Consider the following 14,731-nt stretch of genomic DNA (forward strand, 5'->3'; position numbering starts at 1 on the left):
GAAACACTGCCTTGTTTAATGAGCTGAGAGTTAAGCTATGCTACACCAAAATGACTACATGTAAGCCAATTAACACCACTTTGATGACTAAGGTCGGCCCAAATCACGCTGGCGCTGAAAACACTAAATAGAAGCAAACACTATTTGTTTGGCTTGATTTAATGCAAACACAAGAACAGACCAAATAAACGTGAATTAAACACCGCTTTGGTCGTTAAGCTTAGTCTTAGGCCTGATAACACCAAACATTAACTGACGCAGACTAAACAGTTTCTTGGGTTTTGATCAACAACAAAAACTAGACTAAATAAGCTGATCAGCAGCTGTGGGGGCTTCGTGCGCTCGGGCCCTCTAGCTGCTGTAAGTGCCCGCACGCGTGCAGTTAACCTGTAGCCTGTGTTGGGCGCTGAGTGTGAAGAAGACCACAGCTGAGTTATCTGTTAAACATTAGTCAGAATAGACGATCCCGAGAGCCGCAGACGTGACATTCGGCAGGTTAGACGTCCACGGTGATAAGATACAGATCAGCTCCACTGATCTGCTGTGTTGGGGCCTTTATGAGCTCCGTGCTCTGTCCAGCTCTGCGGGACTCAGCTCAGAGTGATTAGAACCATCAGCAGTTTCTCTTATTTATTTCCACTGATGTGTCTGTAGAACGTCAGTTCGCCTTTGTGCTGACAGAGGAAACCATGTGAGCTGCTCCAAAGGTTAACCGGAGACAAGGCGAAGGCAAGTCGGAGCACGAGAGAAACGCCTAGATAAACAAGCCTTCAACGGCCGAACTGCAGCTTACTCACACTGACACGCTCGTGCAATGCCAGCGTGCACTAATGTACGCCTGTTTACACCGTAAGGGAACGTGTATCAGAAATGCTGCTGTTTTAGCCTGTTCACATGACAGAAGGCCTCCTAAGAACAACACAACCGTGATGACACAACAAGGCCTTGATTAAAGGGCAGTTCCACCCATTTTCCTAAATTCCCCCATAACTCCGTGTGTGAGGTGTAATCAGAGATCCAGAGGGTTTGGTGTGAAACGGTTCAGACGTCTTTACAGTGGTGGTGATGGGAACCAGGCGTCGCCATGACTACAACACAGACACAGACACTTTATTTACCATCCAGAACCACCAGAGAACCTACACGAGTCTTCTGAGTTTATATGGAATGTTGATGATGGAAAACAGTGGAAAATCTGAAATAATGAGTTTTCTTTGGGGACTATTTTGCCGCACAGCGCCCTGCATGTCTCCCTCCACCATGAATGGAGTTGAAGTTCTCTAAACTCTCATAAAACAGCGTCTCAGTCATCAGGCAGTGAATTCAGAACCAGTTCATGTAGGAACTTTCTGTAGGAGCTTTTAGAGGGACGTCTGGTTCCCATCACCACCACTGGGAACGGCTCTGACTCTGTAAGTTTATCTAGAACTGGGCGTTTCACACCGAACCGCTCAGAACCGCTCTGGTTACACATTAAGCACTTAATTATGCAGGAATTTTGGAAAGTGAGTGGGGTTGCCCTCTAAGACACTGTGTATGAGGCTGTGTTGAGTGACTGAAGCAGCTGGATCTGCAGTTTATCTCAGGCTGTTATTGTTCCAGCTGCAGCAGGAAGCTCCAAGTGTTTCATCACAGCAGGAGAAGTGCTGACTCGGCGCTCAGAGCGGAGAAAACAGAACCGGCAGGGTTTATCTAGAACACATCGTTCAGCATTTGGCCTGATATTCCAGCTCTAGTCTGAGCTGCAGGCTTCAGGGAGTCAGCGCTGCTCTGACCCCGCAGGAGGAAAACAAGGAATGCAGAAATATTTAACCCTTCAGCTCCCAGAGAGCTTCCAAAATTATACCAATAATCATAATAATAATAATAACAGAATTACTGTACGGTTTTACTAATATGCACCTTCTTTGGATCCAAAGTTGCGTCATTAAACATTAAACGGTACAAGCTGATCCAAAAGCAGCAATCAAACGTTTAAAATCATACATTAATATATTTTTTAATGGAAAACGCCAAATACTGATCATTAAAGAGGTAAAAGACAGGAAGATGTGAGGTAAACCGGCCGGTGGAGTGTGTGGAGTGAAGGGTGTGTGTAGAAAAAGGCCTTCAGCTCCTGGAACAGCTGCACTTTCTGTCCAATTCTGCTTGGTCACTCAGTTGAATGGTCACCAGGACGTACACAGTGACCTGTTTGCGTAACATGTTGGGGTTGAAAGTGAGTTATTGGAGCTGAAAGTGGGCGGAGCCTGTTGGGAACTTTGTCCCGGAGTGAGTGGAGAAAAACAAGCTCAGTATAAATAACAGGGGAGGAGGAGGAGGAGGAGGAGGAGGAGGGACAGTTTATCTGAAACAGCTGCGGAGGAGACCTACAGAGAGGATTCCGGGACAAAACAAGTAAGATTACAGCTCTTTTACTGCTTTTACTGGAGGAAACAGGACGAGCAACACGTTAGAATAAAACCTGCGGAGAACTCTGGGGGTTCGGCCCTGCGAGCCGGACATTATCAGCGCTTCTGACCAAGCCGAGTGCCTAACTGAGCCAGACAGGCCGCCGGCGTTACAGAGACACCCAGGATTCTTCCCTGACGCCCCGCGTGCGCGTTTAGGCCAGGAATAAACAGTAAACAGTAAACAATAACAAGGCTAAACAGTGGCAGGAGAAGCGCATCATTAGTGGTTCGAGCTTAGGACTATAAACACTGGACGCTGCGTAATGAATAATAAGCTTCATCAGGGACTAAAGACGCGGACAGTTCAACACGAACACAGGCGGAGAGACAAGGCGGTGCACGACCGTTAAAACAGCGCAAACACAGCGCAGAGTGGCGCGGCACGGCGGGTGGGCACGTTTTAAAACAGCGCAAACACAGCGCAGAGTGGCGCGGCACGGCGGGTGCGCACGTTAAAACAGCGCAAACACAGCGCAGAGTGGCGCGGCACGGCGGGTGGGCACGTTTTAAAACAGCGCAAACACAGCGCAGAGTGGCGCGGCACGGCGGGTGGGCACGTTTTAAAACAGCGCAAACACAGCGCAGAGTGGCGCGGCACGGCGGGTGGGCACGTTTTAAAACAGCGCAAACACAGCGCAGAGTGGCGCGGCACGGCGGGTGCGCACGTTAAAATAGTTCTCATTCCCACATGTTAATAAGCTGTGGCCACGCATTATTTGTATTTTATGGGATGTCACCAGCGGGGCTCCTTAGCGTTGCTAGGCCTCGCTAATCACAGTATACCCAATGTGAGGTGCTCCGGGTGACAGGGGTCAAAGGTCATTTCTCAACTAAACTAATGGAGCTAAACCAGCCAGTTAGCTTTAAAGCTAATGCTAAACTCACACATTGCCTGTGTGTGTGTCTATGCGTGTGTCCGCGTGTCTGTGTATGTGCATGTGTGTCTGTGTGTGTGTGTAGGGTCTGCAGGGGGCAGAGATGTGGGCGGGGCTCAGTGTGGCCCTGGCTCTCTGCGTGCTGGGGGGCTCCAGCGCAGAGAGCGAGTCTGATGGAGCCCGCTGTAAAGCTGCGGCCGAGTGGAAGATCGGAGAGATGGAGCCGCTGAAGGAGAGCCTCGGCCGAGTGACCGTGGTGGCCTATCTCCAGGCCAGCTGATTGTTCTGCCTGGTGCAGGCGTCCAGGTAAGTGCACACTAGTGTCCACCTCCTCGTTTCTACACTCATTGTCCACTTTATCAGCTCCACTTACTGTATAGCTGCACTTACAGTTACAGTTTGTAGTCCATCTGTTTCTCTGATACTCTGTTACCCTGTTCTTCAGTAGGAGTGTCTAATAGAGTGGACAGTGAGTGGACACAGTGTTTAAAGCCACTCAGACCAGCACAACACACACTAACACACCACCACCACGTCAGTGTTACTGCAGTGCTGAGAATGATCCACCACCCAAATAGTACCTGCTCTGTGAGGGTCCATGGGGGTCCTGACCACTGAAGAACAGGGTGACACCAGTATGACGCACTCCACACTGCTGTCCACACATTACCTTCCATGACCTATCCGCGGTCAGATTGTGAAAGAGGCTGTCCTCTGAGTTCAGCTGTGTCCGTGTCACATGTTTACTTTGAGGAATGATTCCTGGAAAAATCGAATCTACACAATTGTCTTTGTACTTCACGCCAAACGCCGTGGATGTGAAGCCCAAAGCCGAAGCTGAAGCTTCCAATCCACCACCTTCCTATTCAACCTGTCTGTTCCACCTTAATTGCAGATGTCAGAAAGTAACTGCTGCACTATTTAAGGTGGAACGGACAGTTCTAATAAGAAGCGGGTAAACAGGACGTCAGCTTCACGTCAGTTAGCGCCACGCTGGGAGGCCCTTTTCACAGATCTGTGTTTTGTGCTGGAGGTTTTCACCGCGGAGTGGCGCATGTCCAGCTTGCTGAAGTGTTCCGGCTGTTTGTGAAGTTAATAAAGGAATAAAGTTTGTCGTGCGGAGTAAAAGAGCGTCAGCGCTTCGGTGCTGCTGAGTCACGTTGTCCTGTGGTTTGTGGTTTAAAGTCGCTGCTTCAGCCGCTTCCAGAGGAACAGTTTTCCCTTCCCTCTAAAGCTGTCGGGCTCCGGGAGCGCGGGGCGCTCAGCGGGGAGCAGGTGTTCCTTCACTGGAGCCGGCCAGGATGTGTACGTGTTAGCTTAGCTTTCGTGATAAAAGCGCCTGTTGGTGGAAAAATAAACTTCCATTACTTGTTGTCTACATTAGCCTCAAAGCTCTGAAACTAAAGACCTTCAGACGCCAAACACGTCTTTGCCGGTCGGCAAACATTTGGAGCAAATTTTCCAACAAACTTTCGCTTTGACCGCACAGACTGGACGGCCTGCGCCTGAAGCTGGAGAAGGTGGGATACGCTAACATCACATACATCGTGGTGAACAGCCAGGATGAGAGTTCCCGGCGGCTGCATCCCCTCCTGGCGCAGAGGCTTTCTGAAAGCATCACCCTCTACGGCCAGGAACCGGAGACACCGGACGTTTGGCAAATAGCCAACGTGGCGAAGGACGACTTTCAGATCTATGACAGGTTAGCTTCCACTGCTAACACCTTAGCTTATTAGCTCTAGGATTATTAGCAAGGGTGTGTTTATTAGCATAAAGCCATCCTTCAATAAAACAATTAGATAATGACTGAATGATTATCTACTATGAATTATTCAGTATCCACTATGAATTAATGAGTAACTACTATGAATTATTCAGTAACTACTATGAATTATTCAGTATCCACTGTGAATTATTAATTAGCTACTGTAATTTATTCAGTAGCTATAGTGACTGAGTTTTAGCGACTGCATTTGTCTTGTTTTTGTTCAGATGTGGTCGTCTTACGCATCACCTGTCACTACCCTACACCATCCTGAGTCAGCCGTACGTGGAGGACGCCATCAGAAGGACCTACTGTGATGGAATCTGTGGAGAATGCACGATGGAGGTGAACCACAGCACAGCATGTGCTTCTTTTGTAAAGTATAATCAGTAAAATTGATGTGTCAATTTCTTCTCAAGGCGAAAATGTTAGAAACTGTTTTGAAACTTACTGCGTTTGAGATTTTCAAGTATTAAAGTGGACAGAATGTAAACACTGAACTCGGACAGCTTGTCTTTATTGTGTAGAAAACCACGGTTCTCTGAAACTTGCCTTGCTGGTCCATTCATTATTAAATGGTCACATGCTGTAAAGAACAGCAGGCATTGTGCAATCAGCTGACAGACGGTCTTAAAAAGCTTTTGTCAGAAACGATGTGTAGCGTTTCATAACTCGTGTGAATTGTTGTGCTGCCTGTTGCAGAGCTCCGTTCCCCAGGAGTGCAACACCACGGCCGAAGAAAAGCCTGAAGAGGAAACTCCCAGAGCAGAAGAGGGGGAGGCAGGGCATAGCCACTCACCTGGGATAGGTCACGGTCACCACAGTCACCATGGAGGTCACCATGGAGGTCACCATGGCCACCAAAGAGGTCAACACAGAGGTCACCATGGCAGTGGGGGAACGCACAGTCATGATGACTCCGATCACCAGCATGGCCACCAGGGTCAGGTTGTTGTTAGCCAGGTGCAGAGGGGTCAGGTAGATTTAGGCCACCCACAGGTAGCTCACAAACATGTGGATTTGGGGCAGGTTGACCTGGGGCTTGTCTTCGATCAAGTAGAAGCAAGGAACCCCCTGGCGATGCAGCAGCCATGAGCCAAGCGCTCCAGGTGAAAGGTCCTGTTCAGCTGACAGCAGGGGGCGCTGTCCCCCGCCGGCAGCTGATGCTGACACTGACGGCGGCTGATCGACGGTCAGTCCGACGCTCCGGCCGCTCTCTGACACTGCGAGGAGCCGCTCGCCGCCTCCTGACAGTGACAGGGGCTGACGGCGGCCGATAATCACATCAGGGAAACCTGACAGTGACGCTCCGCCGCCGTGGCCGACTGACGGTCGCCACAGCCAGCCTGAGCCTGATCTGCGGGGGACAGCCAATGAGTGTGACAGGAGGTCTAAGCAGGGACACACCCTGCTTTTATCCTCCTGCCCACATTCAGATGGGCTGCGGTAACATCACCCCTGCAGCGTCCAGCGCTCCAGTAAGAACCAATTAGTACTGACACCTCAGTGCGCCGCAGCGACAGAGTCAAACAAGCAAACGATGCTGCCAGGCCAGTGACAACAAAACCTGGGTGATGAGATCCATTCACGATAGTTTCTTTTGAATGGCTCAGATGCATTTAACGGTTCAAAGCAGCACAGCACTGACTCTGAGCTGAGCCAACACGAACAACAGCATGATTACCATGACGTGGACCAAGGATGGAAAATTCAATCAGGATGAATTTCATATCAGTAAACAGTTCAAAATGCGTTTAACTCTGACTGTACAGGTTATCGTGAATCTGACATCGGCTAGCAGTTCATCGCAGCAGCGTTTATCCTTGGCTTTGTGCTGAGTAGCTCTGGGCACAGCTGGTGCTGAACGCCTGCGCTCTTATGAACTATTAATCAATATCAGATACATGTTAATTCACTACGCAGCCAGTGGTGAACGCAGACTAAGTCACAAAGTCGGTACATAGTTAATGCGTGCTACTCTGAGCCGTCGGTTCGGCCCGCTGCCGCGTACTGAGTGTCCCGTGCGGTGATGCCGCTGTTGTTTCCTCCCCGATTAGCTCTGATTGGCTTCCATGAGGCCAGGCGCAGAAACTACATACTAGTGGCGCCTGTCTGATCTTCAGCCAATCAGAGAGGAGAGGGAAGACCAGGCAACGCGCCGCACTCACGAGCTTCGAACACCAGCTCGACTTCTTTTAAACTTCAGGTTTTTATGATACGCTAGCAGATGCAGCACATAGTATAGTAAGCAAATGTAATCCGAGATGCTGCTTTAGTAGATTTACCTGCAGTGAATCCACTTCATTCAAATGTGACCAGTGTTTCCACGTGAACGGACGACATTGCGTCAACTTAATTAGCGCAAACGGCGAGTAAACCCACAGGTCCGTGTTGATACAGTGGACTTTATTCATGTGGAAGTGATGAACGCATTTGAGTTCGGTCGGTTCGGTGCAGTGCAGTAGATATATGTCATTTATAATGCAGTGCAGTCAGTAGGCCTCAGTTAATAAAGCAGATATAAAGGTGTGATATTGCACGCTGAACACTGGGAAAGCGTTATTAGTCTCAATGCAGTACGAGGGCATTAGACACGGTTACTGCTCTACACTGTGATTAGCAACACGTCGAGGGACGAGAGGGACGAGAGGGACGAGAGGGAGGAGCGAAAACATTTCGAATACTTAATGAAGGTGTTCTGGAAAACCTCTTTAAGCTGGAAAACCCGATAAACTGTATGAGAAATGTTGTTGCTGTTGGGCTCGGAGGGACAAACGAGTGTAAAACGATGTGAAAGAAACTTTTTTCTGCAATAAAGACGGATTTGTATGAAGTCTGTGTCTCAAATCAGTGAACGCTGCCTCACTCTCTGCTTCACTCTCAGTTCAGGCAAGGTGGGACACCCACGGTGCTGTGAAAAAGTTAGAGACCCCCCCTTCTTTTACCCCCCTTCTTTCTTTTAGGAAAGACAAAAATACTCGATTGGATTCCGTCTGAAAATCTGAGAGTTTTACTGTTTTCAGGCATCGTGTCTGGATATATGGAACACTGATCTGATCTGCTGTCATAATAATAATAATAAAAAAAATAATAAAATTAGCAGATGTTTCTTTAAGGGTTCTTTAGTAAAGGGAATGGTTCTCAGATCCATGAGTTCTACTAAGAACCCTTTGCATGATTAAATGGTTGTCTGGTGAATCGGTTCTTCAGCTTGATGGAGAACGTGCTGTATCTGATGTGTGTTCTGCCACCGTTACAACGTTAAACTTATCACAGCAGAGGGAACCTTTTAGGTGCTATGACCTGCCGGAAGATCTCAGATGAGCTCCAAATGTTCTGATTTTTACATCATGGAATGTTGATGATGGAAAACAGTGGAAAATCTGGAATAATGAGTTTTCTTTGGGGACTATTTTGCCGCACAGCGCCCTGCATGTCTCCCTCCACCATGAATGGAGTTGAAGTTCTCTAAACTCTCATAAAACAGCGTCTCAGTCATCAGGCAGTGAATTCAGAACCAGTTCATGTAGGAACTTTCTGTGAGGAGCTTTTAGAGGGACGTCTGGTTCCCATCACCACCACTGTGAACGGCTCTGACTCGGTCTAGACAAGTCTATCTAGAACGCAGAACCTCTCTGAATTAAGATTAAGTTTTAAGGTTAAGTGACCCTTATTTGTCCCACAACAGGGAAATTTAACCCATCCGTGAAGTGAAACATCACACACACACTAATGAACACACACACTAGGGGGCAGTGAGCACACTTGCCCGGAGCGGTGGGCAGCCCTATCCACGGCGCCCAGTTATGGACTGTCGGCTCTGGGGATCTGAGGACATCTTAACCACTTAATTAAAGTGGAATTTTGTGGAATTCTCTATTAAGCTGTTGTACTTTGTAACTTTGAAGTACTTTATTTTTATTTTTATTATTTTTAACGGCGTCTTTCTCGATCATTTTGCTTCTATGTATGTAACTTGCTGTGCCTCGATACTGAAAACTGAGATTTAGTCGTTATGTAATTTTTACATTTCTGTTGTTTTGACCCACTTTTCCTTTTCGCCTTATGAGAGCGTTTACTTTTCTTCTGATGACTCAAAGTTCCCTGAGCAGTTCCCCTGCAGCTGCTGCTGGTTTGAGTTTTGGCCTTAGGCCTCAGGCCTGCGCTGCAGTTCGGTCCGTCACCACCAGGTGACGCCCTCAGCCCCTTTTTCCGCGCGCTGCCTGCAGCCCCTGCACGAGCCCCACCGGAAGCGGAGGCAGGGAGAGAGATCCGCCTGTCTGTAGTGTTTACTGGGTGGTCGGATCTGCTGACCATTAAGTTCAGGTCCAGTTTCTTCTCTCAGGTCCTTCATGGTGGAGCACGAGGAGCATTTCATACGTGATATTTGATCTGACTGGCCTGTTTCACGTCTCGCTCTCTCCCTGTGTCCCTCAGTAAATAAAACACCCGGGAGTGGACAAAATAACAGAAACACAAGCATTACCTGGCTCAGAAGGAGTCCGTGGAGTCCCAAACTGTCCGAACACTGAGATGTTGGACGCTTCCTCAAGAAAAACCTCAGGATCTCTTAAGAAAGTTCAGACCTTCAATTCTGAAACGAGCCCTTTAATTACAGCCCCTTAACCCTGATATGGACCCTTTAATTTCCGGGTCAGGTCTTTAAGCTTTGCCAGTGCAGTTTTTCCATGTGTGGCCTCGGTTTTGGGTCCGTTTTTCTCAGTTCTTTAGGGAATTGTGTGGTTTTTCATGGCGGATTTGTGGCCTGACCATTACGCCTCTTTTGGAGCCATTCTGTTCGGAAACCACCTTATTATGATGTTCTGAGGTCACACAGTGCAGCAGGAAATAAGAGACCAGTGAGTGGACAAAATAACAGAAACACCAACATGACCTGTCTCATAAGGAGTCCGTGGAGTCCCAAACCGTGCCGAACACTGAGATGTTGGACGCTTCCTCAAGAAAATCCTAAAAAACCTCAGGACCTCTTGAGAAAGTTCACTTTTCACCCCAGAGCAGCTCCGAGGTGTTTACGCCTGGCGGACGGGGCCTGCAGAGCTGTTATCATATCAGAACACGGGGGAGATGAAACTCGGCCTGGCGTTATATAATCCCGCGGAGCCGAGATGGGCCGCCAGCTCCCTCATAAATCCACTTTAATAGCTGATAAAACATTATATTACTGTTTTCCATAGAAGCCCATTCCTGCCAGGTGGAGGAGAAACATCACCTGCTCTCTCTCCGCCGCACAGCCTCGGAACAAACACTCGTTTCCCCAACATTTCATTTAGTACTTTACAATAATGACACGCTGCGGCAGTGACCTGGAATAGCTCCTCCAATCAGGGAATATATCAGCATAAACCTCAACGTTCGGTCTTCATGGCTTGGAAGACAGACGCTTTTCTCAATATCCTGTCACAGTGTCTTAAAACAGACCATATAACTATAAATAATAAATCAGAATGACTTTTCTGACCATATGGAAATCAACTGTCCTGAAATGATTTATGATGCCATAATTATGACGTCTTCTATCAAACTTTTACTTCATGTCTCCAAATAACGACTGTGTTAAAATAAAAGACCTGAATTCTCCAAGTACTGACTTGATATCTCGAAATAACGACTTATTCTCTCACCACGTTGACTTAGTATCCCAAAGCAATGATCACCGGAATGATCCGTGTAACAATTTCACTGTCTCAGAATGAAGTCTACATGATGTGGAGATGAAGGTCAATGAGATCTGGCTTTCCTTGCTTTCCTCACGTTCTTGAAAGGTTAGTAAGTGATTTCGGGATTTTCTGCACGCTGATGTTTTATTCCTCCCCCGTTTGGGAGGAACGATCTTCCGCGCTGCTCCTCGCGTGAACCTGTGTGGATGCAGGCGCTCAGAGCGCTGGTCAGACACAGCAGCCTCGGCCCCTCCGCCGTGGAGTTCAACAGCAGTTAGTGGCGTTCGAGTCGGGCCTGCTGGACGTTAATCGTTCTGACGTATAGTTTGGACATAAATGATTTTGACGTATATTATTTAGCAGTTTTTGAGCTGAACGTAAAGCAGTAAGACCTCTTTAAAACTATAATTTGTATTAAAGTATTAATATTTATTGCTCTAATAGAGACGCACAGAGCTGACTGGCTCACCATTACAGCTGCACTTATAACTGTGATTTAATAACCTCTGTCATTCATAGTCCCTTTCATTGCTGCTGTAACTCTACAAGTTCTTTTGGGCTTAATGAAGTCTGTCTATCTATCTGTCTATCAGGGTTTATTAAAGGGATATAACTCCTTTAATAAACCCTGATATGCACCCTTTAACTCTGATCCAGGCCTTTAATTATGATATAAAGCCTTTAATAAACCCTGATATGGACCCTTTAACTCTGATCCAGGCCTTTAATTATGATATAAAGCCTTTAATAAACCCTGATATGGACCCTTTAACTCTGATCCAGACCTTTAATTATGATATAAACCCTTTAATAAACCCTGATATGGACCCTTTAACTCTGATCCAGACCTTTAATTATGATATAAACCCTTTAATAAACCCTGATATGGACTCTTTAACTCTGACCCAGGCCTTTAATTATGATATAAACCCTTTAATAAACCCTGATATGGACCCTTTAACTCTGATCCAGACCTTTAATTATGATATAAACCCTTTAATAAACCCTGATATGGACTCTTTATATTAGAACTGCGTGGATGTAAAATTGACTTTTCAATGTTTAACTTATAAGTTGTCTGACCAGTGGTAGGATGGTCCCCCCTTTAGATGTGAGTCTTGGTCCTCCCGAGGTTTCTTCCTCCTCCAGCTCTGAGGGAGTTTTTCCTTGCCTCAGCGCTCACGGGGGTTCTGTATATTCTGTATATTATGTTCAGTGTTTTGTCTGATTCTCTGTGCTGTGATTCCCATTTTTGTAAAGCTGCTTTGTGACAACATCAGTTGTAAAAAGCGCTATATAAATAAATTTGATTTGATATGATTTGATTTGATCTTTAACTCTGATCCAGACCTTTAATTATGATATAAACCCTTTAATAAACCCTGATATGGACCCTTTAACTCTGATCCAGGCCTTTAATTATGATATAAACCATTTAATAAACCCTGATATGGACCCTTTAACTCTGATCCAGGCCTTTAATTATGATATAAACCCTTTAATAAACCCTGATATGGACTCTTTAACTCTGATCCAGGCCTTTAAATATGATATGGACCCTTTAACTCTGTTACAGACCTTTAATTATGATATAAACCCTTTAATAAACCCTGATATGGACTCTTTAACTCTGATCCAGGCCTTTAATTATGATATAAACCCTTTAATAAACCCTGATATGGACCCTTTAACTCTGATCCAGGCCTTTAATTATGATATAAACCCTTTAATAAACCCTGATATGGACCCTTTAACTCTGATCCAGACCTTTAATTATGATATAAACCCTTTAATAAACCCTGATATGGACCCTTTAACTCTGATCCAGACCTTTAATTATGATATAAAGCCTTTAATAAACCCTGATATGGACTCTTTAACTCTGATCCAGGGCTTTAATTATGATATAAACCCTTTAATAAACCCTGATATGGACTCTTTAACTCTGATCCAGACCTTTAATTATGATATAAACCCTTTAATAAACCCTGATATGGACACTTTAACTCTGACCCAGGCCTTTAATTATGATATAAACCCTTTAATAAACCCTGATATGGACCCTTTAACTCTGATCCAGACCTTTAATTATGATATAAACCCTTTAATAAACCCTGATATGGACACTTTAACTCTGACCCAGGCCTTTAATTATGATATAAACCCTTTAATAAACCCTGATATGGACCCTTTAACTCTGATCCAGGCCTTTAATTATGATATAAACCATTTAATAAACCCTGATATGGACCCTTTAACTCTGATCCAGGCCTTTAATTATGATATAAACCATTTAATAAACCCTGATATGGACCCTTTAACTCTGATCCAGGCCTTTAATTATGATATAAACCCTTTAATAAACCCTGATATGGACCCTTTAACTCTGATCCAGGTCAGTTTTCCTCAGTTCTTGCGGGAATGTTGCGTGTTTTGTGGTGTTGGATTTGTGGGCTGACCATTAAAGCCTCTTCAGAAGCCATTCTGTTCAAAAACCACCTCATTATGATGTTGTGAGGTCACACAGTGCTCATGAACACGTCGGTCAGGTGCGACTCACCTGTTACAGAGAAGTCAGACATCTCTTTCCACGGGGTGTTTCTGTTATTTTGTCCACCCCAGCACATGCAGTGTAACCTGTGTAACTTCACTTTACAGGCCTGCCTGTCGCCCCTTCGGACAGAGGACAGGTCAGCAAGCACAGCGAGGCGATAAAAAGGCCGGAGTGGGCGGCTTGATGAGCCTAATTGGCCTGAAGATCCATTACAGAGGAGCTGAGGCTTATGGGCAATTACCTGCAATGTCCTGAGAGGTGGAGAGCGTGAGAGGCCTCCTCGCATTCAATCAGCCCCACGCCGCACTGCTAAGCGCGCCCGCGCCGGCTAATTAGCTGATCTGCTTTGGTCGTCAGCTGCTTCCAGCCGCCTGTCGAGCCACTTAGCGGAGCGCGGGATGAGCGCGGGATGAGCCCGATAGCTCCCTCAGCTCGCCGCTCCGGCTGCGTTGGCCTGAACTCCGTAATGCACCCACTCCTCTCCCCGGCATGACTCCAATATTGGAGCCGAGCCGAACTCCCACGGTGCTGAATTAGCGGACCCTCTCTGCCGCGCTCCGCGGCGTGGGGTCGTTACGACAGCGCGCCTGCAGAACACCAGCTTCCTGTTGTGCTGGGAATGCGCTCCGAAAGGGACACGGCACGCGGGACTGGTCTGTAATCCGTGGTGGAGGAACAGCTCAGCGCGAATGGAGGGCAGCAGCCAGATGTCGCAGCTCCAGCGCTACGGCTAAAGAAGCACGCGCTGAGCGTTAAAGGGCGCTGGGGTGGGCTGTGTGTGTGACTCCGGTGACACACCAGCGCTTTAATACCTTTAAGTGTGTTTGAGTTTTGTGATCAAACAAACGTGAATGCGGTTCCACTGAAAAGGCCAGGTTAGCCACATTAGCCTCGCAGCTAAAGAAGCGGCCGCAGCCAGAGGTCATCATAGAGGTCATCAGAGGCCAAACTAGCGCTTTAATATCTTTAGGGTTTGATCACAAACTCCAAATCACGAGCAGCGACGAATTATTATGCAGTTCCGGCTTCGATTTCCACCGAAAAGGCTACGTCAGCCTCGTAGCTCCAGCGCTACGGCTGAAGAAGCACATGCTGAGCGTTAAAGGGCGCTGGGGTGGGGTGTGCGTGTGACTCTGGTGCCAAATTGGCTCTTTAACATCTTTAGGAACTGACTATGAACTCAAAAACACGAGCAGAGCATTTCCTCTGTGTCTGAGGCCGAGCGCAGAGCTGGAGAACTGCATTCCTCCCGCAGAAACGAAACCTCGTCTGCCTCCGGTTCTGCTGTTCCTGGGCCTCGGTTCTGGCCCGATGTCCCCTCCGGGTGAAGCGCTGGACGGAAAGCGGAGCAGAGACACACACAGACACAGCGGCAGGCTAACTAGCATCTGTTTATTCTGAGCTCC

General features: G+C 47.0%; 1 protein-coding gene across 1 annotated transcript; it reads left to right on the top strand.

Annotated features, from left to right (window-relative positions):
- The first annotated feature begins 2,291 nt into the window (after nt 1–2,291).
- LOC108412737 (selenoprotein P) lies at nt 2,292–7,926 on the top strand. The gene is made up of 5 exons (XM_017684896.1): nt 2,292–2,397; nt 3,414–3,634; nt 4,818–5,030; nt 5,321–5,438; nt 5,796–7,926. Exons 2-5 carry the CDS (start codon nt 3,432–3,434, stop codon nt 6,186–6,188), a joined length of 927 nt encoding a protein of 308 aa, XP_017540385.2. The 5' UTR covers nt 2,292–2,397; nt 3,414–3,431; the 3' UTR covers nt 6,189–7,926.
- Nucleotides 7,927–14,731: the final 6,805 nt, after the last annotated feature.

The sequence above is a fragment of the Pygocentrus nattereri genome, chromosome 29 (assembly GCF_015220715.1).
Source record: "Pygocentrus nattereri isolate fPygNat1 chromosome 29, fPygNat1.pri, whole genome shotgun sequence".
Lineage (NCBI taxonomy): Eukaryota > Metazoa > Chordata > Actinopteri > Characiformes > Serrasalmidae > Pygocentrus > Pygocentrus nattereri.